The sequence below is a fragment of the Chamaea fasciata genome, unplaced genomic scaffold (assembly GCF_029207755.1).
Source record: "Chamaea fasciata isolate MVZ Bird 193981 ecotype frontalis unplaced genomic scaffold, bChaFas1.0.hap1 SCAF_19, whole genome shotgun sequence".
Lineage (NCBI taxonomy): Eukaryota > Metazoa > Chordata > Aves > Passeriformes > Sylviidae > Chamaea > Chamaea fasciata.
This window is the reverse complement of record NW_027094104.1, coordinates 9,770,812-9,790,610: the sequence shown is the minus strand read 5'-3', so window position 1 is coordinate 9,790,610 and position 19,799 is coordinate 9,770,812. Positions and strand designations below refer to the sequence as shown.

The 19,799-nt window shown below is 46.1% G+C and overlaps 1 protein-coding gene across 4 annotated transcripts in view; it reads left to right on the top strand.

The window, feature by feature from the left end:
• Positions 1-19,799, top strand: part of GAS7 (growth arrest specific 7) — a 75,655-nt gene that overhangs the window by 43,404 nt on the left and 12,452 nt on the right. For all 4 annotated transcript variants that reach the window (XM_066200776.1, XM_066200775.1, XM_066200777.1 and 1 more), the window contains 7 exons: positions 7,109-7,198; positions 8,366-8,481; positions 11,274-11,348; positions 13,934-14,012; positions 15,142-15,270; positions 17,107-17,230; positions 18,856-18,935. In XM_066200776.1, the coding sequence (XP_066056873.1) occupies positions 7,109-7,198; positions 8,366-8,481; positions 11,274-11,348; positions 13,934-14,012; positions 15,142-15,270; positions 17,107-17,230; positions 18,856-18,935 (693 nt within the window). The remainder of the gene's footprint in view (positions 1-7,108; positions 7,199-8,365; positions 8,482-11,273; positions 11,349-13,933; positions 14,013-15,141; positions 15,271-17,106; positions 17,231-18,855; positions 18,936-19,799) is intronic.

Below are 19,799 nucleotides of genomic sequence, written 5' to 3'. Positions count from 1 at the left end.
GGCACCGGGGCTGGGAACCGCGGGGACACCGGGGCTGGGAACCGCGGGGACACCGGGGCTGGGAACCGCGGGGACACCGGGGCTGGGAACCGCAGGGATTCCGTGCTGGGCAATGGGCACCGGGACTGGGAACCGCGGGGCACCGGGGCTGGGAACCGCGGGGACACCGGGGCTGGGAACCGCGGGGATTCCGTGATGGGCAATGGGCACCGGGGCTGGGAACCGCGGAGCACCGGGGCTGGGAACCGCAGGGATTCCGTGATGGGCAATGGGCACCGGGACTGGGAACCGCGGGGAACCGGGGCTGGGAACCGCGGGGATTCCGTGCTGGGCAATGAGCAGTAGGGCTGAGGAACCGCGGGGATTCCGTGCTGGGCAATGGGCACCGGGGCTGGGAAACCGCCGGGATTCCGTGCTGGGCACCGGGACTGGGGAACCGCGGAGATTCCGTGCTGGGCACCCCGTGCCTCAGCATCCTCCCCGCCCGGCGTTTTGGTGTTCAAACGCCGGTAAAGCCACGGAGGGTTTGGGATCTCTGCCCTACGCTGGAGTCCAGGCGCGGTTTTCCGTGGGATGATGGTGGTTCCAGGGTGAGCAGGAGGGAACGCGGTGCCTTATGAGGTGCCTCGGACTGTGAACCAGGTGTCCTGAAAAAACTTCCTCATCTGATCGTCTCCCCTCTACAACAGCCTCTGAACTAGGAGAAGTACTGAAGACTTAGAGGCAGACAGACAGAGCAGGATCTTTTTTTTTTTTCCCCAGTCTATATTTGAGGTGTCAAGGTTTCTTGTGCCTGAGTGTCCAAGTAAAGATTCCTGGTGGAAAGTATAGGCAAAGGATTTATATTTCAGTGTGAAGCTAAATTTACATTTACTTTTAGTCTTTATAATCAAGTGTAACTGACTCAATGAAGAGACTTTTTACAAGAACATGTAGTGACATGACAGGGAGCAGAGGTTTTAAATTGAAAGAAAGGAGATTTAGATTAGATAGTAGGAGGAAATTGTTCCCTGTGAGGGTGGGGAGACCTTGGCACAGGTTGCCCTGGATCCCTGGAGGTGTCCAAGGCCAGGCTGGATGGAGCTTGGAACAGCCTGGGATAGTGGAAGGTGTCCCTTCCCATGGCAGGGGGGTGGAAAAAAATGGGCTTTAATGTTGCTTCCAACCTAAGCCATTCTATGATTCTGTGTTATGAATGGAAAGGTTCTCAGTTGTATGATGTATCTGAGTTTACAGACATTAATATCATTTGTGTGCTTGGTGACCTCATCTGGAACACAATTAGCACTTATGAGCTCTTCAGCGCAGGACAGATGATTAAAAACAGGAAATCAAAACAGATGAATGAAAGTGGCTAATAATAGAAAGTTTTATTTAAGTGGAAATCAGAAGAAACGAACAGATAAATTAATTTTCAGCAATAAAGGAGAGGCAATAATCGTGCTTGCAGCTGCAAGTATTGGCAGGGTATCAAGTCCCTGAGAACAAAAGGAATAATTTAATATTATACACTCTTAATGTTACTACGAGGAGGAGATTGTTGTCTGCATTGTCACGTGCAGCCTGCAGATTTATTCATTAGTGGGCTGGGTTGCTGGTGACAGAGACCAGGGTTCCAAGGAAGCACATGGAGGGGTGTCTGACTGAGATGTGTGTCAGCCACTGCCATGCAGGTACAGTGTTCTGGGGCAGGAGGGGGAAATCCTCAACAGTTTTTGAAAAAAAACCCACTTCAGTCAGTGATTTTAGTTATTAAAATGGGTTGTTACCCGTGTTAGTACTGTTAATTGGTATACTGAGAGCCCGGTGTGCTTTGAAGCAAGTATAAATCTGTGTGTTCAGACATTTTTGCAGATGTCTGGGAGAATCAGCTGTTCCAAGGCTGTGATGGCTGGGGCAGGAGACATGTCCCAGCCCTTGGATGCAGCCCCTGCCTGCTCAGACTGGGGGGTTGAGGTAAATCGTGGGCTGAACATCATGTCCAGGGGGACTAGACATGGTCACAGTGTGGCTGCCACTGGGTTGCATGAGCACAAAAGCAGGAGTGCTTGTTTTTCTGCAATCCCTGCTGCTTATAGGGCTGAGGACTCAGGCTGTTCTCTCTCATATTTGCTGGCCCACGTGCCATCAGGTAACATCTGCGAAGCACGAAGCTGTGTGTTATGTCAGGGTCACTGGGTGTGCATTTCTCCAGCAGAAGCCCAGAGCTTTCAAGTGGGATGAATCAGACAAAAAAATAAGCTAATTTTAACAGCTGTTTGCTCCAAGCCATTGCCTCCATCGAGGCAGCATTGTGAAAAATAAATCTCATATGGAGTGTAAACTGTAAAACAGTGTAAGTGTTTTTGCCGTCTCCTAGGAGGTTCTGTTTGCTCAGTGCCACTCAAGCTGACGTGGGGATGTTCTGGTTGGCAGAGCTGCGGGGCATGTCCTTAGCTTGCTGTCAGATGCTTTTCCTTGGTCTGTAGCTGTGCTCAGGCAGAAGCTCTTCTTGCAGAGGGGAGTTCTGTGATTTCCTTCAAGGCTTTTGGTCCAGGAAGCCTCCCTTCAAACTGAAATCCTGTGGCACAGAAGCTGCAGACATCAGGTGATGTCCAGCCAAGCTGTTGCTGCGTCATCGCCTTCAGCAGAGGAGTGGGAGCATCTTCCTCAGGGTGCATCTGCCTCCTCTGCATCCAAGTAACATTAAGTAGCACAGCTTCTAGAAACCCTGAAGGCAGGTGGAGCTGGAGTATTTCCCATCTGTGTGCAACCAGCAAGAATAATCTGGTGTTTTCTCTTTGCTCAGTGAATGTTATGGACATGGACTTCCATCTTCTTTGGGAGAGAAACTCCAGCCAGGTGTGTCAGGGGCTGTTATGAAACTGCAGATCTGTGGTCTGTGCTGCTTTTACAATTTCGCTGAGTTTCAAGGTGCACTCAGTGTTTTAAGGCTGGATGGTTTGCTGGCTGATTCCTGAAGCCTCTGGCCACGAGTTATCTGTGGAAGCTGGAGATCATTTACAATATGTGAGGGAGAGTTAAATGGAGAATGTACAGGGGGAATATCACCTCAGGAACAGAGCTGTGTCTTGTTTGGAAGAGCAGGAAAGCTCCCTGATTATAACATATTTCTGAGCATGAATTACTCTCTTAAAAATTCTCTAGTGCCTCATTAGGACAGTGCAGGACTTGGAAAAGGCTGGTGTTTGGATTGCATGTGCTGGCCACGTCCATGAACACGTGCTGCAGATGGGAAGATGGGCAGCCTGTGCGCAGGAACTTGGGATTTCCTGCTGCTGTGCTCTGTGTCTGACCCAGTGTGACACACAGCAGGGCTGTGATGAGCACAGCATGAGGCTGCATGTTCAGCACAGTTCCCCCCTCTGCCCTGGGGCTGACTGTGTGGTAAATATTGTCAGAAATGCACTGATTTGGCAGGGGCCTGAATAATCTCTGAACCTTTCTACAGATGGACCAGGCAAAAAGGGCTCCTGCACACTTTTGGCAAAATCTTCCCTTTGAAATAGGAAGGAATCGATGGATTTGTTAACAGAGAGTGCTTGAGTTGTGTGTTCTTCCTTTCTGTGGTACCATAGCTGCAGCATCACCCTACCAGAGCTAAAACCCAGAGCAAATTCACGGAGTTGAAGCTCCCCAGACGTAGCCTAGGCATTTCTGGGCTTCCCTTTCTGGGGAGAGTTCAGGCTGCCCAAGCTCATCTGAGATCTTCTCCAGCCTTTGCGTTTGGCTTTTTTACCCAAATAGTTCCCTTTGCCACATGAACTCACTTAGTGGAGTTGGATGTTGCACTTTTTGTGTCTCAGCTGAAATTGTAAAGAAGATACTCAAGTGAGGCAGTCTGGCACCTCTCTTCTGTTTAAGGTGTTTAAGGTGCTGTGAATGTGCAGAAATCAGAAAAATAATGTGCATTTTTAAGCTGAAGAAATAAGCAAAAATGTTGTCCTGCTTTAGTCGCTTTAGCATGGCACAGTGAGTTTGCCCGCTCTCTGCTCATTTATTTATGTTGTGCCTGATGTAATAAACATCTGGTTGATTATCTAAGCTTTGATCAAATTATTCTTGTTTTATTCATGTTGCTTGGCAATGTCTCAGTTATTGGTGAGTGGTGGCAGTGACTTCAAAGCCTGTAGAGACTCTGAAATCCAGGAGATTAATGTGCACGTCCACCCAAACAAAGTTTGTTGCTCCTGTGCAAATCCTGTGCATTCACCTGGCCCCTGGGTCTGTTCCTCTTCTGTCACCCTTTTGTGTCTCGGGTGTAATTAAAAGTCACCTACAACATAAACAGCTCATTTTGCCATGACTGCCAGTGTGCTCATGGGAAATAGGAGCTGGAATATTCAGCTGTTAGGAGTATAATTGCATTTTCTCATGATCAGTACACGGACAAAAGTATTTTAATCCACTGAGTTTGGCACACAGCTTGTCAAGAGAAACGCATCAGTTTGTGCTGCTCCTCTGATGCCCTCTGTGTGTGTCCTCCACCAAGCTTTGTTTGTCACCGTGGTTTTTTCCTTCTCTGACTCTGTACCTTCTGTCCTCTGTGACCCAGTGGCTCTCAGACAGGTTTTCTGGTGCCACTCGTGGCCAGTGGCAGCTGGAAAGACAAGCTGCTGTCCTCTGGCAGGTTTGCTCAGCTCTTCCTTGGGGTTTTGCCCTGCTGGTGTCTTGTTATTAATTTTGCTTTGTTACAAGCTGACAACAGCCATTATTTTGATGAAGAGGCTGCATAAGAACTTAATATCATGGTGAGGCTGATTATCACCTCAGCTGTCCCAGTGGAGCTTGTGGGAATGCAATGCAGGTCATCACACCTTGTTTTCTCTTTATGTTCCATGATTCCATCATTATCTGAGAGACATGTTTTAATTTGTTTTGTTTCTTACTGGCAATTACAGCTGTAATAGTCACCTTCTGCAAGCTTTTATTAGGCCTTGCTGGCAAGTCAGCATTGTTCAGATATCCCCACTGGCACGGCTTTGGATTTGGAGCCTGCATGGAGCCTCGGCAGCTCTCAGGGATGTGAGCACAGTGGGGTCTCTCAAAATTAGCGAGGGCAGTGTGTTTGTGTCACTGTCCATGGAGCTGCTTAATCCTGTCAAACATGGGGACACCAGCACGAGATGCTTTGGCCGTCCTTAGCATCACTCAGCTCATCAGTGGGACCAAGCTGGTGAAGCAGAGTGGGGTTTTTTTTTTGGGTTTTTTTTTTTTTTTTTTCAGTTCTCTTTGCTTTTGGAAGCAAGAAAAGGAACATTTCAGAGGAAGGATTGGGAGGGGGGAATGCCACTACATCACTCTGCTGCTGCTCAGTGCCAGCCTGGTGTTCCCCTCCTGCTGGGAAATCCTGAGAGGTTCTAGAAATACCAGGAAATACCAATCCAAGAGCTCCTGTTTAAGTATAAGCAATTTGGGGTAATGAAAGGAAAGAAAGATCACAGGATTACCTATGTAGTCATATGTAATTTTTAGTAATATTTCTAGAGTTTTGAAAATTTTTATATCCCCTGGTGGGTCTTAGTGTAAAAAGCTGTAAGTTCTGTAAAGTTCTGTTTACTATAATCCTTTTTTTTTAACTTTTTTAAAAAGATTATAGAAGCTTCTGCATTTTTGATTTTTTTAAATTCTGGCACCAATTTCCTTTTAAAAGTGTTACTGGACCCAAGCAGCCTCATGACTCTTTCCAGCCAATTCAGCATCATTTCCAGATAATTCAGTCTTTGGAGAAGTGAAGAATATTTTGATTTATTCCTAAAACTTTGAGAGACATGTGAATTAACCCTACTTTCATCACCTGCTGATGTGCATATTCAGTATTCCACTTCCTGCTGCGTTCCCGGAGTTCTGTCCACTGCACTGGGACACTCACCAGTTCAGCCTTGGCATTTCCAGTGACTCTGTGGTTGTTGCTTTTGGACACTGAGGCAGCAGAACCAGTGTGGGTTTGTAGGAGCAGCCTCGTGTCAGCTGAAGGTTTTGTGTGCTCTGGCACGGTGGGTTTGTGCTGTGTCAGCACCCACATCCTTTCTGATCCTCTCTGAATAGCCCAAAGGCAGATTCACTGTGTGTAAGCCCTGCCTTTGGGTCTGCCCCTGCAGCTGTGCTAACCCTCCCCGGAGATTTGTGTGTGGATTTCCTGTGAGCGTTAACTGATCCAAAACAAACCCCCACCCCCAGACTGTTACATCTGGGAGTCTCCCATCCCCAATATCTCTTGATCCCTTGATTAATCCTCAAGTGCTCTTAGTGTTGCCACGACCCTGAGAGGGAGTGATTTTAGGGTACCTGCCCAGCAGGGATTTGGGGTGAGCATTACAAACTGGCTCAGCGAGCTCTTGACTCGTGCTGGTGCTTCCTCTGAAAGGCTTGGCTGTGTCCAGGGTTGTTCTGCAGCATGTCCTGCAGTGGCTCTGGTGCTCATTGCCTTCACTGTGCTGTTTTCAGCCTGTGTTGTTCCTCTGGGATAACTTAATGAGCTCTTGGATTTTTTTTATGCTGTTGTTTAATGACCGTGTGATGAGTCCTGTCTGACAGATCGCTGTGGCCTCTGCACGCTGAGGGTTCACTGACTCCAGAGAGCCCCTGCTCCTTTTTACAGAGCATCACTTCCATCTGAAAAGGTCTTAGAGATGGATTGAAGGGCTGTGCACTGAAAAAAATAATTCCTTTTTTTGTCATGCCAGGAGACTGGCACAGCCAAGGGTGTTCTGCACCCATAGTGCCTGCAGGGCTCTCTGGTGCTCTCTGTGTTTCTGTGCTCAGGGTGTTTCACGTCAGGTTTTTTACCACAGTTTTTAGGGATCCGGGAGAACTCCCTCCGTGGTGCTTTCCCAATCCAGTAGGTTTTCCTCCTGTGAAATGGGTAGTTTATTTCCCTCTGAGCCAACACTCCTGCTTGCAGAGAGTGTCGTTCTGGGAATGCTTAGCTGCTGTTTCCATGCAACAACCAATTTTTCTTCGCTGGCATGCATTCACTGCGGATTTTCTGATGGGAAGCACATGGATATAACTTTTTATTTACATATTTCTCATTAACAGCTAAATTTCGTTACTGTCTAACTCTCCTTTTTTTTTTCCTTTTTTTTTTTTTTTTTTTTTTTAACAGATCAACTGTGTGACTTTCCCCCACCCTGACGTAATGCCAGAGCAGCAGTTGCTGAAACCTTCAGAGTGGAGCTACTGTGATTATTTCTGGGTAAGTAGGCAGCCAGCCACATGCCACACGCAGCTCCAGAGCTTCCAAGAAAGTGGAATAAACAGCTTGATTTGTGGTTACAAGGTAAAGGAGGATTTGGGCTGAGATACAATGTGTTCAGGGAGTACCAGGGGATGCCAGTGACCATCTCCTGGAAACGTCTGACCAGTCTGAGATGTGGCTGATCATCAGAGGAGTGTCCAGAAAGGCGAGGACAGTTCTCAGGAGATGGATTTGCTCAGGAAAATTAGGGAGGATGTAGGACAAGTCACATATCTCAAAATACCACAGGCAAAAGGGCAGTGCATCCAGGAAGGGGCTAGAATCCCAGAATCCCAGAATCCCAGAATCCCAGACTGGTTTGGGATGAAGGGATCTTCAAGCCCACCCTGTCCCACCCCCTGCCATGGGCAGGGACACTTCCCACTGTCCCAGGCTGCTCCAAGCCCTGTCCAGCCTGGCCTTGGACGCTTCCAGGGATCCAGGGGCAGCCACAGCTGCTCTGGGCAGCCTGTGCCAGGGCCTGCCCACCCTCCCAGGGAACAATTCCTGCCCAATCTCCCATCCAGCCCTGCCCTCTGGCAGTGGGAAGCCATTCCCTGTGTCCTGTCCCTCCATCCCTTGTCCCCAGTCCCTCTCCTGCTCTCCTGGAGCCCCTTTAGGCCCTGGAAGAGGCTCTGAGGTCTCTCAGGAGCCTTCTTTTCTCCAGGCTGAGCAGCCCCAACTTTCTCAGCCTGTCTCCAGGGCAGATGTGTTCCAGCTTAGTGGCCTCCTCTGGACTCACTCCAGCAGATCCACAGGTCCATGGGATGGTGAGGTGGCTGGCAGGGAATATGATTTCGGCGTTTCCCAGAGCGTGAGAGCCAGGGATACACAAGGAAGCTGGGGATGCCCTTCTAAAACAAGCAGATAGGTAAAAACTCTACGTTTTTTAGCCCTTTGCTGGCTAAAGATAATTATAAACTTGACCTTTTTAAATTAAAAAAAAAAATTAAAAGGGAGTAAAAGGAGCAGGAGAGTGTTGGGCTGTTTCTTTGAGAGGGTCTGAGGTGCTGCAGCCACCAGCTGCTCTCAGGGGAGGGTTCCTCAGGCACCACTGCTGGGAGCCACATCTCTGTGGGTTTGGCCCCCAAAGCTTTCTCTTGAACTTCCTTTTATTTCTTTCAGGCAGATAAGAAGGACTCACAAGGGAACAATACAGTGTCGGGATTTGAAATTCTTCTTCAAAAGCAACTTAAAGGGAAACAAATGCAGAAAGAAATGGCAGAGTTTGTCCGAGAAAGGTAATTAACACTTGGTTATCAAATTGAATATTTATTGCTGCAACTGTTTTTTTTTTTTCCCAGTTTAGATATTCCTTAAATATGTTAATGCTTATTCGCTCTTTAATTAAGCAGTGCTATGTTTAGAAACTGTAAGTTAAAGAGCAGATTATTTAGCTTCTGCCATTTGCAGCAGATCCGTGTGTGCACCTTTCACTGTTTGGCTGCAGCAATTTGTGGAAGCCTTCTGCAGTCTCTGCACTACAGGAAAAGTAATTATGCTTCTGTTGTCTGATAAATTATTTCACTGTTCCCTCCTAATCTGGAGGAGCAGTGTAGAAAGACTCGCAGTCTTCCCACAGTGGCAGTTGTGGAGCTGTCTGTCAGATATCCTCTGCCACCTTTTCTCCCTGTCCCCCTCTTGTCTGAGTCTATTTAGTTTCTTCTTGCACGGCAGTCACATCAGATCATCTTTGCCTCCCTTTGCAGCTCTCTAGTTTTTCTTCAACCACCATAATATATCATGACTGAAATTATTTGAGTGTGGGGACACAAAGTACTTTTTCTTTCTTTGAAAAAAAAAAAAAAAAGAAAAAGAAAAGGAGAACAGGAAAATAAACATCCAAAGCTCAAGTAGAACTAGGAAAGTCAGGACAGTATGGGTCAAAATGCACTTCAAGTCTGCAATGCTTCTGACTATTTAGGGAGTGAAATCCTGAAAGTTTTCAAACAAATGAGTGGAAACAAGAACTTGAAGCTCTTTTGTTAAGAAGGTGGAATTACTGCCAAACAGCCACGTGGATGTCTGAAAATGGACTCAGGAGTTCTGGCATGTTTGTGTTTCACAGCCACCACAATCCAGAGTTTGCAGTGTGTTTATATCAGGCAGGGTCAAGAGGCAGATTTTTTCCCCCTCTTTGAGGTTTATCTTGGTTTTTAGCCCCTTTTGGCTGTGGATGGTGACAGGAAGCCAGGCTGGGGTAAAATAATTTATTTCTTATATTTAGGGCTCTTCACTGTAGACATTTCACCTTTTTATTTTTATCTTTTCTTGATGTTCCTCCTTGCCAGGCAGTCTGCCCTTTAGTAATGCCATCTATTTGCAGCCCAAGTTCAAATCCCTGAAAAAAATCTCGGAGCCTAGGCCAAAGCTGGAAGCAGTGAGGAGCTCTTCCATCAAAGCCAGCGGCTCTGCTTGCCTGGTGCTGCATTTAGGACAGGCACTGATGGCACCAGGCACAGGGTGTCTTGTGTGTGCCTGTGAAATCGTGAGGATCACAGAAAGCTTTGGGTTGGAAAGGACCTGAAAGCTCATCCAGCTTCACCCTTCCCAATGCCATGGGCAGGGACACCTTCCACTATCCCAGGCTGATCCAAGCCCTGTCCAGCCTGGCCTTGGACACTTCCAAGGATGGAGCAGCCACAGCTTCTCTGGGCACCCTGTGCCAGGGCCTCCCCACCCTCGTAGGCAAGAATTTCTTCCTGATATCTAATCTAAACCTACTCTCTTCCTTTCTGAAGGCATGAGGCTTGCCTCTGTCCTACTACATTCAATAATTCCCCAGCTTCAGCAGTGGCAGGGAAGAACTTGACAGGATTTTGAATTCTGTATTTCACAGCAGACCTTTTTGATGGAAGGTGGCCAGCCACTCCTCTGTTCATGAGAAAAAGGATTGAGCTGCATGGGCAGCTCAGATCAGTCAGCAGACTGTTGAGCCTTTGACCATCCAGCATCCACAGAAAATCACTCAAAGGCATCCTAAAGACAGAATTCAGCAGGAATGAAGTTCACAATGAAGGCTGTAGACCAGAACTGTGGCTGGGAACTGAGCCCAAAGCAGTGAGCCTTAGCTCTGGGGAGAGACATTTGCACTTTTATTACTTTTGACCTGTTCTCTCTTTCCAGTCCCCAGAAATTGTCACTTCTGAGAGAAGATTAGTCTCATCCTGGAGTAGGTCTTGAAAGCACGTTAGGTGAAAAGTGCCTGGGTAAACCCTTTTCACAGTGAGGTCCCAATGCAGCGTAGCCTTTGCTGCCTGTGTTTGTTGGTCTTGTTGGAGATTTTTGTACTAAAAATCATTGCCGAAAATATTAAATAGGGCTGTTGAGGAACCTCTTCCTGAACAAATAAACTCGTGGTCCCCTTTCATCATTATCGACTGTGTCTTTCCCTTTGAGCAATCGGTAAACAGGTAAATTTCCCTTTGGTATCTTTCCCTTTGAGCAATTGGTAAATCGGTAATTTTCCCTCCGGTAAATTCCTTTGTTTGTTTTACAAATCTCTACTTTCCCCAGCGCTCCTAGGAATGTGGCAGTGTACCAAGGTCTTTATTGATGTCTGGGGAAGATGAGATTTGGTGTCCCTAAGAAAGGTGCAACTTCAGCCCCCCAAATCTCATTCGGATTTCTCCTGGCTCGACGCGTTCCTTCGTTTTCGCCTCAAGGATATGCAGCCTCACATTTCACAGCAGACTTAACCACGTGCTGCTGGTTTCTGCAGACAGCCTGTGTTGCACAGCAGAAACACTCTGTCCTTGTTATTTGCTCTCCAGAACTGTAGCTTCTTCAGCTAATTCTGTCTCACATGCCGTCCTGCATGTAGCCCTGCTCTTGCCTCTGCATTTTTAGCATATGGGGGGAGAAGACGGCTCATCAAACTGGTGCTGCCAAGCCCTGGAGACTGAAAGGAAAATTCCTGTGGCAAAATCTGTTAAAATGCAGAGAATTTCTTCAAATTATGTGTGTGGGTTTCTGCCTTAAAGCTTACTTACTGCTGTCTTTTTATTTTCTCTCTGTGTGTATGTGAGTGTAGGATAAAGATTGAGGAGGAATATGCTAAGAACCTGTCCAAACTGTCTCAGAATTCCTTGGCTGCTCAGGAAGAAGGGTAAGTGTGTCTCTGTGACTTTCACAGAAGACGAATTTTAATATAAAAGGCATTTCTCCCACGCAGGTACATGTAATTTTCCCCAGCTCTCTCCCGTTGAGCAGAGGTTTATTTAGATTAGCACCCTGGGCATGTTGGGGAAGGTGGAATTGCTTCAGAATTGTTTGTTTGGGTTTTTTTTTTTTTTAGGTTGGTAATGAGAGGATTTTAAGGAATATCTGTATAAAATGTTGCCTTTCCAATCAGATTTATGTGCTGTCCTTGTTGTAGCCAGGAGTAAGTAGTTCCTTCCAGGATTAGCATGTATGTGTAGCAAACTAGTTTGAAAATGGAAGAATATATAGAACATATATTACAGAGAGTATATGTGTAAGGTACAATCAGAGCAGCACAGACAAGAGGGAGGATAAAGAAGTCTGTTCTCATCAGGCTTCTGGCCCTTCAGGAAAAGCAGCAGACTGCTTCTTACTCCCAACATTTTCACACTTGGGAAGTTATTAAGAAGACATTAGGCAGTGCAATTCAGACTGAATCGCAGTTCTTCAGTGATAATGCAAAGGCACCACTCCTGAAGGATCAGAACTTGGTAGCTCTCTCTGTTGCACCACAAACCCTCCAAGCACTGAAAGCCAAAGTTGGAAGTGACTCTCCTCACCGTAGCTTTGCCACAGTGTGTTTCTGCCAGCGCTGAAGCTGCATGAGGTGTTTTGCTCATTTTCCAGGGGGCAAGGACAGAAATGGCAAGAGGATAACTGGGCTGTTACTGCCCTGAGCACCTGCAGTGACAATGCCCTCTCCTCCTTTCTCCTTAGGGGTGGATGCTCACCTGATCCTAGCTAAGCTAAACCCACATCATTCCACATCTTCCTTCCGCTTTCTCCTACCCCCAACGGGAGAAGGAGGGAATGGCTGAAAAAATGGAGGGGAAGGAAACTAGGGCAGAGTAGGTGAAAAGAGAGGGAATGAGCACTCAAGCCTAAGAAATGTTGAAGTAGAACTGGAAAGGACACGGTGCAGAGTGCGTGGAGCTGAAAGCACTGTCCAGTGCTGCTCTTCCTGCATCAGATCACAGCGTTAGTGTCAGTGAAAAATGGGCAGTGGGAGAGGGCCTCAGGGAAGGAGAAATATTCTGTAGGTGTATCTGAGTTGTTCAGCTGATGAACACCATATTTGAGGACTCAAGTCCTTGCAGCAGCAGCATCAGAGGTGACAGATCATTAGTTTGAGATTGCAGATGACAGGTGATTTTTCAGGCTATCAGGAACAGTCAAATCTCATTATCCTTGAAAAGGGGACAGGGAGGAGATAGAGGGAGCCAGGAACTGAAGATCACTCAGCTTTATTTAACCTTTGCAATGCAGTAGGATAAACCAGCAAACATTCACTTAGAGGAAAGCTAAGGTGGTGAGCAATTGTTGTATATGCATAGAGAACAATGCCAACCTAAATTCCTGCAGTGATGGAGTAAGAGAGTAGGTCAGGCATCACAGCTCTTAATTTAGTATTGCTTTTTTGTGATGGGAGATTCTCGTAGGCAGACAAGAGAAATGGTGGCCTAAATAAAGCCTAACGTGCAAAAAAACTAGGTAGGAAAAACCCACTGCTTACAAAAACTAAACTGCAGAAAGTAGCTGTGGAATGAGATCCCAAAGGGTTTGTCCTAAGTCCAGGGGAGTTTAAAGTGTTTTTGTAATGAACAACCTATGAGAGAAGAAATGATGGATTTACTGTATTCAGAGATGTGACAGAGCTAGGAGGGTTGGTATGTGTAATTTGAAGAAAATGTTGCAATTCAGAATTCTCGTGTTAAAATGGAGAAATTAACTGAAAAAAAATTAAGATGCATTTTAATGAGGACAAAGCAGCGGGTTTTATGCTTTCACAGGATGTGAAAGATACAGTTACATAACAGTTTGTGGGAGAAGGATCTGGCTATAGTGAATCACAAGCTTATTCATCAACAACTTCATGCTGTTGTCTAAAAAGGCAATCAGATTAAAATATGTAGAAGAAAGAGTGTCTGATACAAAATAATCTGTTACCAGTTTAGCCACTGGAGTTGTACTGTACTGGGGACAGTTTTGGTTATGATGCTTTAAGAGGAGTCTAGGCTGTCGTAGAGGGTCTGGAGGAGTGTGCCTCAGCTGCTGCTCTCTTGGAAATTATCTGAAAGAAAAAGGCAATGGAGAAATTTTCAAGTGCTGCAAAGCTTCTCCATGACTTTTCACCTGAAGTGAAAGTCTGTTTTCTGAAGCAGGGTGTAAAGTAGATGAGGCAGCGGAAGAACTGCACTCGTGGGAACTTTGTTATGGTAAGGACAGGATACTGAAGGATCTTCCTTATGGAGGCTCTGGCGTCTGTGTCAGTGGAGATCATCATCAACCGTGTTTTCAAAGATCTGCCGCAAACAGTGCCAACACAATTCTGCTTTGGTCACAAAGGTTGATTGTTTTCTCAGGTTTCTGTTACCCTTTTCCGTGATTTGCTGATCAGGATATGGTCCAAAGTGTTGTGGCAGATCTGTCTGGCAGATCCCACGAGGAAGGGTGGGCAAGAGGCTGATCATTGTCCCTCTCTTCCTTCAGCACACTGGGAGAAGCTTGGGCTCAGCTCAAGAAGAGTTTAGCTGATGAAGCAGAGGTTCATCTCAAATTTTCTTCTAAGGTAAATGGTTCTTTCTTTTCCAAGGATTTTTGCCCTGCCTTGGTGGGCCTCTCTCTTCAGTGCATGTTATGGGGGAAATGCACATGCATGTAGAACAAATTTAGAAGAGTTAATAAGTTGGTGAGCAAACTTACTGAAACTCTGTCCAATCTTTCTCCCAAAATCAGTTTATTTAGTCCACCTGGTGAGTAAATTAAAACATATCTAGCCTTAATTTTTCATGAAAAAGAAGTAAAACTGATTCTAGATGTCTACCTGGGCTTTGTGCTCCAGCCAGTAATTTTAACTGGTGCTTGTACACTTTTATTTTTGCAAAGGAAGAAATTAAAAGTAATATTTGGCTTCTCAACAAGAATCTACTCCACCTGTCTGGAAGGAAGAGAACCAGAACTCTGGCTTTTTTTTGTATCATTAGCCTTTCTCAAAAGCGTGCTGGTAATATCATGCTATTTTTGGGTTTTATCTCAAGTGATGCCCAAGGAGATTTCTTTTACGAACTATGGTATTTATCTGGTTTTTTTTTTCCACCACATGTGACATGCTCTTGAATCCTGTTACATTCTGGTAACCTCTGTGGGTGTTCAAGTTCAACGCAGTGGCAGATATCTCAGCACCACAGCCATGTTCCGGAGGAAAATTACAGCTCTGCACCATTTGTAAGCAATTCAGCAGAGGTTACTCAGGCAACCAGCTGCTGCCTTGGTAACCCACTGCTCTGCCTTAAACTTCGACATCAGGGCTGTAATTAGTGAAATACTTTTTGCTCCCCATTGTCCTCCTGTATTGTTTTCCAAGAGGAAGAAAAAAGCTGCACCCTGGAGTGAGTGATGTGTGTGTGTAGGCAGGCCAGGTAGAGAGGGGCTTTTCCATTGTTTTGCTTCTCCTTAAACTCTGCACAGAAACTCCTGTAGCATCCTCCAAATCCTTCCCACTGTTTGTGTGCAGAGAACATGTGGATGTGGCACTTCAGGGGCAGGGTTTGGTGGTGGACCTGGCAGCCCTGGGATAACGATGGGACTTGATGACCTTGGAGGGGTTTTTTTCCCAGCGTTTCTGTGGTTCTGTGAAGAGCCAGGAATCACTGCCTGGCTCCTCGTTACTGCCATTTCTTCCTTTGTTTTCTTCAAAGCTTCAGAGCGAGGTGGAGAAACCCTTGCTCAACTTCAGAGAGAACTTCAAGAAGGACATGAAGAAGTGTGACCACCACATCGCGGACTTGCGGAAGCACCTGGCCAGCCGCTACACCGCCGTGGAAAAGGTGGGAGCAGGGAACAGCCTGGAGCCTTTCTGAGGCTCTGCTGCTTTGAGCAGGAGAGCAGCTGCCCCATGAAGAGTTTCTGTTCTCTCACAGAAGACCACAGCTGTTCCTGCTGCGGGTTTTCACTGTTAGCTGTGTTTTGCCCAGCCCCAGGTGTAGTTTGGGGGTTAGCTGAGATCTGGGAAGTGAGGGGCAAACATCTTCCTGCTGAAGTGGCCTTTTGGTTCATCCTCCCCTTCCCAACTTGGGGCAGTAAATTTCTAACACATTTGATGCAAATCCTTCTTATTCCTGTGCATCTGTTGTGCTCAAAATTTAGAGCACCTTGCCTTAGAATGGCAGCAGGGTCAGGTCCAAAGCTCACCTGGCTCGATGGCCGAGGAGGGCAGCTGGACCCTGGTCTGGCACATCACAAACCCTTCACAAGAAACATCCTCACTGGGAAAATCCAAACAGCAGCGGCAGCACCCAGTAATGGGCTGATGTAACACGAACCAGGAGGTAGCCGAGCTTGTGGTGCAGGGAGTTAGACCCACAAAATATCATCTCCCAGCAGCGGCTGACAGAAATGGGAATGCTTTGTGCCTCAGCTGCCAAATTGTAGCCTCGTGAGGTTTGCTTTTGGGTGTAAACTGGAAAGGAAAACACCATTCCCAGTCTTCCCCCGAGCTGTTTGTGCTTTCATTAACGCTCAGCAGGAGTTCCCCAGGGGACAGAGCTGTTGCAGGATACACAAGGTCGTTAGGCTGAGGAATGTTTGTTTCTGCCGAAACGCGAAGTTCTTCACACTCCTCTCTGCAAAGCAACTCAGTAGCAATAGTGGGAAGAGGGAATTAGGAATAACCTTGGGAACGAGAAGGAATGAGAGCAGGGAAGAGCTGTGACTGCAGTGCCTGTGGAGCGCTCAGCCCCTCGCGGATTGCTCTCCTCCAGCTCCCTCTCCAGACCTGCAGGACCCAGAACTGCACATGGGAAAAATTCCAGGAATGCTTCAACAGTAACGTTTAGGCTGCTGTGCACCTGCAGAAAACTGCAAGGTGCTAAGAAAATACAGTCATGCCAATTTAGTTTGGAACACTACTACAGTATAAAGAACAAATGTGACATGTTTTATAACAAATCCGTGCAGAACAAGTGATTTTAATGTATTTATCAGCCCGCATGTAACAGTGTTTATTTATTAAGGTACTTTACTATTTTACCTGTATAATATATATTTGAACTGATAAATCAGGTTTTAACGGCTTGAAAAACTTCTGAGTAAAGTAATTCAAGTCAACAGTTGTAACCAGACCTCAGGTTCTTGATTTCTACTGTTGGCATGAACCTGAATAAGTTTTTCTGAATTAGGTTCCCGCTGTTAGTTTGTGATAGGTGTACCTTGAGTCCAGACCGTACTTGAGGACAGGTTTTGTGAAATACTTGAAATTACTTAAACGATTCAGATCCTAAGAAAAGTGAGTGGAGGGGGTATCTTGGTAATGATGCTTAAGGCATTTTGAAAGAGGCTCCAGCTCTCTTTTCTTCCAGAAATAATGGGAAAGCTATTAAGAAACAGGAGAGCCTGATGATGCCATCATTCCTTTGCCTTTTAAGACTCTGTGAAGAGTTCAGATGCGTTTGTGGTTTGTTGCTGGTGACTCCTCTGTGGTCGTAGGACTCTTCTGTGAACTTCACATGGTGTTGTAAGAGCCTGAATCCCTGTTAGGGCCCAGTTTTATGCAAAGTTCCTGACTCCTTGCTGAGAAACACTTGTGTGAAGGAGTCCTGGATGGGTGAAAGCAGCTGCCACTTCATTTTCTCTGTTACTACTGACTCTTCTTTCATTACTCCAAGGCCCGGAAAGCCTTGACAGAGAGGCAGAAGGATCTGGAAATGAAAACACAGCAGCTGGAGGTGAAACTCAGCAACAAGACAGAAGAGGAAATCAAGAAGGCCAGAAGGAAGTCCACCCAGGCAGGTGAGTACCTTTCCGCACACAGCAAGAGCCAGGTGAGATGCACCTGCCCATCCATCCACGTGATTCTTGGGTTTTAATATTGTAGCCACTAAAAGTGAACCATGCTACAGATCTGTGTGATGTTAAATCCTCAGAAGAAACGAGCCTAGTTTTTCCAGCTCAGATGTCACAAATTATTGATAGGTGAGAACAACAAAAGTAGGATGAATCATCTCTCTGTTTCATGAAAGTGTCCTTAGATTACTGAATGTTTGTGGAACTTCCAAAGTCAGATTCAGAGAAGCTTAGCAGAGGGTGTTTCTTCCATAAATCATAGTTCCTTCCTTGGTTCTTTCCTAAATCACACTCACCCACAACTTAGTGGGTGCCTATTACACTTACTATTACTGTCTTTTTCCTTGAATGTGATTTTTTTTTCATTTTTCCACTGCTACTCAGTGACTGAAATAATTTCTCTTCTAGGAATACTGAGGGTATAGTAGTGTGCGCTGTACTGTACTGAGGATACAGCCACTTGCTGTGACCTGGGCAGATTTTACAGAGGCTCAAGCCACATCTGCAGGACCCATCAGGAACGTTTTTGAGATCTGCAAAGCTGATACATGCAGCTCAGTTAGTACCTTTGCTGAAAATAAGTTTTAACTGGGGCTTCCATGTTTCATCCCTTCAGCAAGGGCTCTACCTCGGCAGAGTGGTCCTTCAGAGTTCTGAGGTTTTTAAAACTTCAGGATAGGTGTCTGGGTTTTGAGGAGACTGGGAAGAGCCACTGGAAGTGTGACCATGTGTACAGGCAATCATTCGAGGAGAAGGAAAAGTTGTGATTTAACAGGAGGCTCCTTTAGAGATGTTCTTTATTCACTTGAAAATTCACAGTCTCTCTTTGTTCCTTGGGTCCTCAGAAGTTGTTTATAATCGACTTTTATTGAACAAGCAAGGAAGAGCTGAAGATCAGAGAGGGAAAAAGAAATTGAGCCTCATGTAAAGAACAAAGAGAATTTCCTGGCTGGAAAGCAGCAATTTCTGAGAATTGTTTTCCAAATTCGCCACCTGCCTTTCCCCTTCCATCAGTGCAGAGTCGTCCAACAAAGGCAGAAATGGGAAGAACTGCAGCTGCAGATCAGCATCCCTTCATCCAGCACCTGGGGCCTGATGCATTGCTCCCCTTTGAGACAGCGACCTCTTGGACTGCAGTCTCGCCTACAGAGTGCAACCCTGCAGCTCCAGAACTCACCATTGTTGATTCCCCATTTTAATCACTTTAATTTCAAAAATAACTTCCCATCTATGCCCTTTTTTTTTGTTGTTGTTGTTAACTGAAGTAACTCGGCTTTTTATATTTCTTGGCATTTTGTGAAATACTACTCTTAATGCTCCTATTTTTCTTTCAAAATCTTATCTTTCCCCCCTATTCACTCTCACCCCAGTCACCTGCTTTTTTAGCCATATATCAGTTGCATGCATTTAGCTGAGATGTTGGTCCGTGTGACAAATATCATGTAGCAAAACACTTCTGAGCTCCGCCAGGGTTCATCTTCAGATCTTTGGGGTGTACAAAACCTGACCTGCACTTTCCTTCTGAGCTCTGGCTAGAAAAGACTGATGTGTTGCTGTCTGGACTCTTTCAGGGGATGACTTGATGCGCTGTGTGGATCTTTACAATCAAGCCCAGTCCAAGTGGTTTGAGGAGATGGTGACCACCACTCTGGTATGTAACAGCTAAAACTCCCCTGGCAAAATTGTAGTAGCCTCCAGTGTTCATCATTCACAGCTAGGTCAGTGCAAAGCAGTGGGGAGAACTGGGTGATAAATCTCTACATTGTTTTTCCCGTTCTCAGTCCTAAGAAAAGCTCATCGTTAGGGGAAAGAAGAAATAATTGTTTCTTTGCAGAAGGCATTAAACCAGTTCAGGGCTGTTTAGGGGCCAGAGCTCTCGAATTGTCCTTAGGAAGGATGAAGTAATGCACAAGAAAAACACAGAGAAGCACACAATAAATCACCAGACCCATTTATACATTAATGACTTTTTCTATTCCACGATTTCGTAATTTTCTTTGAAGTGTCCCCAGAGCCATGTCTTCTGCAGACTTAATAGCCCCAGTTGTCTCAGCCTGGCTTGCTAAAAGCTGCCTTGGAGCATCTCCGTGACCTCCTCTGGACTTAATCCAGAAGCTGCACATCCTCCTTGTGCTGCCAGCCCCAGAGCTGGCGGCAGTGCTCCAGGTGGGATCTCACCAGAGCCTCCCCTAAAGCTTCCCCTCCAGACCCTTTGCCATCTTTGTGGCCCTGCTTTGGACAATTAACAGCTTGATGTCTTTTTTTTACATTGTGATGCCCAAAACTGCACACAGTGCTCAGTGTATTCAGTCCAGAAGGACTAAATGCAGATTTTGGGGTATAATGTCAGAATCCAGAAGAGGAGGCAGGCAGAAAATATCAGGAGGAAAGACAGAAATCACCTGGCTTTCCAACTAAAGCGTTGCTGGGTTCTGCTTACTGTCAGCTGAGCTTTTGGTGGAAGCTTTTCCCAGCTCATCATGTGGTGAGCTGTGCTCTGACAGGTATCTGGTTG